This window comes from Fonticula alba, assembly GCF_000388065.1.
Source record: "Fonticula alba strain ATCC 38817 unplaced genomic scaffold supercont2.3, whole genome shotgun sequence".
Classification (NCBI taxonomy): domain Eukaryota; order Rotosphaerida; family Fonticulaceae; genus Fonticula; species Fonticula alba.
This window is the reverse complement of record NW_009242973.1, coordinates 1,291,523-1,299,035: the sequence shown is the minus strand read 5'-3', so window position 1 is coordinate 1,299,035 and position 7,513 is coordinate 1,291,523. Positions and strand designations below refer to the sequence as shown.

Genomic DNA, 7,513 nt, shown 5'->3' with positions numbered 1-7,513 from the left:
GTGTGTGTGTGTGTGTGTGTGTGTGTGCGTGTGTGTTCTGGGGGATGACTGTTCGAGCCGCCGGCAATAGTGGGGGAGCGAAAGGCGGGGGAGTTGTGCAATGCTTAGAAGGGAGGGAGGAATGAGCGGGGTGCCCCTGAGTGCTGCGCAACTGCCTGACGTAGTGGTCTGCCACAAATAATGCACAGGGCCAGCCGGCATTGTAGTGCCGGAGAGCAATACAGATGAGCCGCATGCCTGGCGGGCGGGCTCCTCCGGAGACTGGTCGGCAGAGTACCGTGTAGACCTGCGTGTCTGTGTGTGTGTATGTGTGTGTATGCTCTGGCGTCACTCATCTCCCCGAGTGTGAGGCCTGGATGTCGCGATATGGCTGGCTGTTGCCCCCCCCCCCCCGCCGCGCCCCGATTGCGCCCAGAGGACATCCGGCCAAGTCAAGACCTGCCATATGTGATAGGCCGAAAAATGCCCCAGATATGTGGCGGTCGGGCGGGCCGGTGAGGCAGGCGACATGACATCTCGAGCTCCCCGGGGACAAGGGAAAGGGCCTGCGAAAAAAAAGCCCCCTGTTCAAGCCATCCTGTTCTGCCCCAAGGGCGAGGTCACTCGGGCTGCCCTGTCCCCAGGCCGGAATTCACGCTCTCGCGGGTGGATGTGCAGAGAGGGAGCATGAAAGTGGCCGGGCCAGGGGCCGACAATGAGCTTGGTCGGGAAAGGGCAGGACGGGCGCCAGATTCCCTGGCCCGACAGACGGCAGCCAGGCGGGTCACACATCGCCCCCCCCCTGCCCCCCCCCCCGCCTCGCCCCTCGCGCGTAGAAGACAGGGTCGCCTGGGATTGGCTCAGCAGAAGAGGAGTGCGCCCGAGGGGGGCCCCTCACTCCGGCGAGCAGGAGGGTCCGTCGCCCGGGGAGCTGCCGACCAAGCAAGACACCCCATCCGGCCCGCTCGTGGGCCCGGGCCCCTCTGCACACAACATGATTATCCCGGCCACCAGCGTGCCCTGGCATGGACCCCAGACTGGCGCACACACCGGCGAGGAAGGAGGAAAGGGGTCCCCTGGTTGGCCAGCGCCCGCGGGCAAGGCCGAAAGAAGGGTGCCCGTTCGACATACAAACGCACACACACACACACACACACACGCACACAAACGCACTCATGCAACAAGCGCACATGCGACAAGTGCACGCCCAGCGGCCACGGACACACACACCCCAGCCGCCCGGGCCGGCGGGGCCCCGCCCGGCGGGTGCTGCCCATGCGATCTGGACATCGTCCACACATTCACGGGCCAGCAAGCCGGCCCCGCAATCGTGGGCTATTCATCTTTGACAGGCGTCACGTGTGCACGCGGACTAAACTGGATTCTATTGTAACTGGGTGGTCACAGAGGAGGTGCCAATGAATGCATATGGGTGTGTACCAGCGAGGTGGCCGGGTGTGCCGCCGCTGCCGCCGCTACCGATATTGGCTGAGGGAGTAGGTGGCTCCGGGGCCGGAACCGCCCTGGCCGGGCACGGCGAAGGAGCCCCGACGGCTGGCCGTCGCACTGGCTCGGGCACTGTTGGCGGAAAAGGAGCCCCGGCGACTGCCAGGGCCACTGACCGCGAAGGACCCCCGGCGGCTGGACGCCTGCTCGAAGCTGGGCCGGGCGCTGGACCCCCCGCCGGGCCGGGCGCCGGCTCCGATGCTGGAGCACGAGGCCAGGGTGTCGACGATGGCCGCGGCGCGCGGCCGGGCCCGGCCGTGCACATCCCAGCACGAGCTCACCACCTGGGTCAAGGTCTCGCGCGGGGTGCGAGCCTGCACGTGCGTCGCCCCGGCGGTTGTCGGGATGCTGACCAGCAGCGCCTCGTCATTGAAGTCCCGGTCGGAGGCGCGGCCGGTACCGGCCGCCCCGCCGGGCAGCTGCCCGGTCGACCCGCCGAAGGACCCGTGCGCGGCGAAGCTCAGCCGCTGGACCAGGTCATCGGCGTCGGCCGGGTCGAAGGGATCGTCCCGATCGCTGGCCCCGGTGACCGCCGACAGAGCCAGCGACAGGCGACTGCTGCTCGGCAGCAGCACATCATGAATCCCATCGACCAGCGGATCGAAGTCCGGCGGGGCCTCGATGGCCTCGCCCTCGACATAATCCCGCAAGTTATCGCCGGCGGCCACCGCGTCGTGGTCCAGCGGCAGGAGGCTGGTCACGGCACTGGTGGCCGCCATGGCGATGGCCGCCGCGCCATACAGCGTCGAGCTGATGCTGGACACCAGCCCGCCGCCGCCGTTGCCGCTGCCACCGGCCCCGGATGACGAGGGGAGCCCCAGCGAGGAGGAGCTCTGGTAGAAGGAGGGCCGGGCGCTGCCGGAGCGCGAGGTCGACCCCCCGGCATTGCCGGCGCCCAGGTGCATGTACGGGTCGTAGTCGTAGTTGAGCAGATGCGTCGAGGGGACGCGATTGATGCCGGCACTGGAGGCCGCCGCGGCGATGGCCGCCGCCGAGTCCCCGGCCAGACTGCCGGATGAGCTGGAAGAATCAAGCTCGCCGCCGCCGCCGCCGCCGCCAAGGCGCGCGCTGAAGCTACTCCGCGGGGATGACCGGACCGACGCCCGGGAGGCCGACCGGAAGCCCTCACCCGGCATGCCGCCCGTGGCGTCCAGCGGGGTGGCCGGCATGGCCATGGGCCCGGGGCTGGGCCCGGGGCTGGGCCCGGCGCCCGCCCCGGCCCCCGGCGCCTGCAGGTCCGTAAAGTCCAACTTCAGCGACAGGAGGTCCGGCAGGTCGGCATCCGGCAGGTGGTCCTCCACCATGTTGACCAGATCCGGCGGCAGATCCAGCCCGGGCAGGCCCTCCAGCCCGGGAGGCAGCCGGACCCCACCGGGACCCAGGTCCAGGCCCGCCGCCGGGAAGGAAGCCCCAGGCCCCAGGGGGACATCGGGGCCCGGATGGGTCGGGCTGGCGGCCCGGCTGTCGGTCGCCATGGGGCCCGGGCCTGAGGCCGAGGCCGGCCCCGGCGCCGCCGCATCAACCAGCACATCCGTCCGGGGAGCATGGAGCCCGCCCTCGGCCGGGGGGATGCCGCTGCTGCCGCTGGTGGCCGGGTGCGCGCTGGGCTGCCCATCGCCAGCGGTGAAGCCACTCACCGCCTCGACAATGCCATGATCGAAGGAGGAGCCGGTCCCGTCGAAGTCCATGTGTGGAGTGAAGGGGGCTCCCCCGCCGGCGGAGTCGGCCGTGCCGAGCAGTGACCCGGGCCCGCCGGCCCGATCGATGGACCCGACCGGGCCACTGCCCCCGGGCCCCCCGCCAATGCCAGCCCCCAGGAGCGACCGATCGGAGGACCCGCGCATCAGGGCCGCCACTTGCAGCGAACTGCCGGACGTCGGCTCCAGGTCCGGATCTCCGAGCAGGTGGCCCGGGGGCCCGGGGCCCGCCACCGGCGCGGCCACCTCATCGAAGTCCGTGTTGAGGATGGACTCGAGGACCTGCTCGGGTTCCGGGTTGACGAGGCGCGTGCCGGCGCGGCTGGTGCTCCGACTGCGGCTGTCCCCACGGTGACCCCCGCTGAGCGCCGATGCCACACGGCTGCGGCTGCGGCTGCGGCTGCGGCTGCGGCTGCGACTGCGGCTGCGGCTGCGCGCGCCCTGGATCAGGTCGCTGGCCATGCGGAAGGGGTCCAGATTGAGGAGACTGCCCGACGTGCCGAAGGAGGGCCGCGGGGATTCGGGAACCGCGCGACGATCGGCCCGCGACCGACGTGACGCGGCGGACCCATTGAAGTCGCTGTCATAGCCGGCCTGCTGGCCCGGGCCCATGGCCATGCCATCGGCATATGGAGACGGGTCGTAGCTCTCGTAGCGCTCCAGATAGTGCGAGGGACGCCGGGACCCGGGGTCCGAGCCATCCCCGGCGGCTGACTCCCCGTCGGTGGTCCGAGTCAGGAGGAAGTCCCCGCCGTCCATGCCGGTGGGGCTGCCGAGGCCCGCCGTCCGGCCGAAGCGCCCATCCGGCCCGAGGTCCGGGTCGGAATCAGACCCGAAGTCCGAGTCGGACCCGGACCCGGACCCGGACCGGTCGTCACTGTCGCTCTCCGAGGAGGTGGCGTCCGGGTCGGCGGTTGGCAGGCGCATGCGGCGCTGCGCATCGGCACGAGTGCCGCCGCTGCCGCTGCCGCTACCGCCGCCGCCACTGGTGCCGGCGGCGTTGCTGCCTGACTGGCCGCGGGAGAGGGTGCCCCGCCGGCCGAAGGACATCAGCCGCTGTGTCGAGGGGGATGCCTGAATCGAGGCCGAGAGGGCGGCCGAGGAGAGAACCGGCGCCGAGGCGCCGCCCTGGGATGCGGTCATCAGCGGCGCCGGGGGGAGCCCATGGGCGCCGGGGGCGGCGCCCGTGATGGCCGCCGTGGCGGCAGCGGCCGCCGATGCAGCGGCCGCCGCCGCCGCCGCGGTGGCCGCCGCCGCCGGAGTCCCATCGCTCGACATGCTGATCCGCGGGGAGAAGGGACCCGGGGTGGTGGGCCGCGAGAGGGCCGCCAGTGTCGGGGAAGTGGCCCCGGCGCCGGGCCCGGGGCCAGCCAGATTCGAGGACGAGCCGAAGGCTCCGGTGCCCGGGGCCGGGCCATCGGAGTCCAAGTGGTAGTGCTCCATGGCCGGGGGGTAGCCGGGCCCGGCGCCGGCCCCGGTGTGGTCCAGTGACAGGCGCGAGGGGGAGGGCGCCGCGGTGGAGGGGACTGTGCCGGGGGGATACAGGTCCAGTGCGGCGGCCTGCTGCAGGGCCAGGGTAGCCGCGCGGGCGGCCTGCTGCGCCGCGAGCACGCTCCCCGGCATGGAGGCCACGGCGGCCAGCGAGCCGGGTGCCGGAGCACCCTCGGTACCGAAGCTGAAGGGAAGGCGATCGCCGACGAGGACTCGGTCGGCGATGGTACTGGCGGTCTCATCTGTGTGTGTGTGTGTGTGTGTGTGTGTGTGTGTGTGTGCGTGTAAGTGTAAGTGTGTAGGTGTGTGAGTGAGAGATGAGGGAGATGTGTGTGTGTGTGTGTGTGTGTGTGTGTGCGGGCGCAGGTGCGGAGGTGTGGGCGGATGCGAGGGGATGAAAGCAGCAGGCAGGGCCAGGCAGGGGGGGGGGGGGGGGGGGGGAGGCCGAGCAGCGGAAGGGGCGAGACGGAACAGGGACGGCCGACAGACAGGCCCAGGGGCACCAGACACACGCACCAGCCCATGCGGTCCCGCGGAAGAGCATCTCCCAGACAACCACACCGAAGGCGAAGATGTCCGACTGGCGCCACTCGTCGCGATAGACCGGCGTGTTGTTGCGCCAGCCGCGCAGGATCTCCGGCGACGCGTGGGCCGCCTCGCGCGCGGTGGTCACCACGGGCGGGTCCATGGCCGACAGGGGCAGGCGAGCATCGGCAAAGCCGCCAATGCGCGCCACACGCCGGGGAAGGGTCATGCGCAGGGCCTGCTCCTCGGACAGAGCCGCCAGGTAGGCGCGTTCCTCCTCCTCGCGCTCGGCCACCGACAAGCCCTCGCGGCCACGCTGGTGGAGTGAGGCCCGGGAGACCGAGCGCGACATGGCCCGCGAGGAGGGCCGACTGAGGGAGGCGGCGGCGGCGGTGGCGGCGGCCGCGGCCGCGGCTGCCGTCGCCGCCACCGACGAAGACCGGCCAAAGCCCCCGGAAGGCCGGCTATAGGCAAGCGAGGGCCGAGCACTGGTCCCGCCAGCCGAGTAGGTGGAGCTGCGACCGACATCCCGGCCCGAGGCGAAGGATGCCCGGGCCGAGGATGGCGCACTGGCGTCCCCCCCGTACCCGCTGCTGGCATCCGGCGCCGGGTCCAGGAAGGGGGCCAGGACGATGGGCAGCGCGCTGGCGCCCGGGTCGGCCGAGAAGCTGGCCCCGGTGCTGCCCTTACCATGGTGGTAGTAGGAGTTCCGCTCGGACACCCGGCCGATGTCCATGAACGGGTCGAGGAGGTACCGGACGTCCTGCATTTCGATGAAGATGTTCTCACTGCGGATGGCCCGGTGAACGAGTTTGGCACCATGAATGGCCATGAGGCCGCGAGCTGCCAAGGACCCGGGCCGAGAGAGGGAGAGGGAGAGAGAGAAGACAGGGGAGCGAGCAGAGGAGCGGTGAGCCACTTGCAAGAGAGGCGGCAGGGGCCAGGCACATGGGAGGGGGGGCGGGGGAAGGGGGGGGGGGGGCAGAGCATGGGGCCGGGCATTCCAACGTACCGATGTCCATGGCCAGGCCGAACACGTCGAACAGGCTCTCCCGCTCGATGAGCCAGCGAAGGGTCATCGGATATTGGGCCACGATCATGGCATTGGTGACGAGGTGCGACACCGCGGGCAGGGGGGTCGGCTCGCCGGCCTCGAGATCCAGCCCAAGTGAACCGCCTGGCGGCGGTGGCGGCGAAAGCCCGCCCATGCCTTCGTCCTTGACGCGGTCGAGATCATACTCATCGGAGGGGACCTGCGAATAGCCGATCAGCTCCACCACGTTGCGCGAGGGGAGGAGTTTCCTGTTGTGAAATGGGGCGATGGACGAGGGACCGAGGGACCGAGGGGCCGAGGGGGGGGGGGGGGAGAAAGGGGCGGTGTCAGACCGGGCGTCGGGTAAAGGGACAAGGAAGAGATGAAGAGCAAGCCAAGAGGACGCGGAAGGGCAGGCAACGGGGAGGACCGAGAAAGGAGAAGGGCAAGAAGGGAAACCAAGCAGAGGGACGCCAGGCATCGAGGAACGCACCAAAGGATCTCGATTTCATTCATCAGGGCCTCATTCTCGCCGGCTGTGGCACAAGACGACAGGAGGTCACGGGCGAGGTGAGAGGAAGAGAGACGCCCCCGGCAGCAGGGGCAGGATGATGCACGCGGGTCGGTCAGAGAAACAAAAGGACACCGACAATCGGCGGGCCCGGCATCGGACAGCACGCACTGCGTGGGAAGTGGACGTCGACATTGCGGTTGTTGAAAACCGCCGGGACCACGCGCCGGGGCTGGGGGCCCCGCCGGCGCAGGTACGACACATCGAAGTACATGCGCGAGCCGAGCATGCCGTAGGCCGCCGAAGAATCCGGGTAGAAGTTGTTGCGCAACGGCGTGGGGACATCGATGTACTCTGCCCCATCGGCGGCCGGAGGCCAGAGGCCGGCCGTGGACTCGGACGCGTCGAGCCCGGCCGGCGGGGGGAGGGTCGGCCGCGAGTTCTGGTCGAACTCATTCAGGCTGACCAGATGCCCGCGAATGGTGGTGTGGCTCTCGGTGAAGATGAATTGCCCATCGTCCAGGTCGATGTGCAGGTTGTCCGGCAGGAGGGGCCGCGTGACCTCTGTGCGCGGCAGGGTCAGCATGGGAGCCCGGGCAGGCGCCGAGCAGGGGTCAGGCGAAAGGCAAAGGGAGGGGGAGCTGGCGGAGTGGCAGGCAAAGGAGGGGGGGGGGTCCAGGAGGGCCGTGCACGCACCAAACTCCTCGCTCTCATCATCTAGCTTCATGTTTTCCAGCAGCGGCTGCATGATGTACTGGTTCTGCGGGAGGG

The 7,513-nt window shown here is 70.3% G+C and overlaps 1 protein-coding gene across 1 annotated transcript in view; it reads right to left on the bottom strand.

Annotated features, from left to right (window-relative positions):
• Positions 1 to 1,454: 1,454 nt before the first annotated feature.
• H696_02073 (serine/threonine protein kinase) overlaps positions 1,455 to 7,513 on the bottom strand; it is a gene marked incomplete at both ends in the record, with an annotated part of 7,225 nt that continues 1,166 nt past the window's right edge. Inside the window, 6 exons of the mRNA XM_009495971.1 lie at positions 1,455 to 4,915; positions 5,190 to 6,041; positions 6,211 to 6,500; positions 6,725 to 6,767; positions 6,914 to 7,306; positions 7,439 to 7,502. Coding sequence (XP_009494246.1) covers positions 1,455 to 4,915; positions 5,190 to 6,041; positions 6,211 to 6,500; positions 6,725 to 6,767; positions 6,914 to 7,306; positions 7,439 to 7,502 — 5,103 coding nt within the window. The remainder of the gene's footprint in view (positions 4,916 to 5,189; positions 6,042 to 6,210; positions 6,501 to 6,724; positions 6,768 to 6,913; positions 7,307 to 7,438; positions 7,503 to 7,513) is intronic.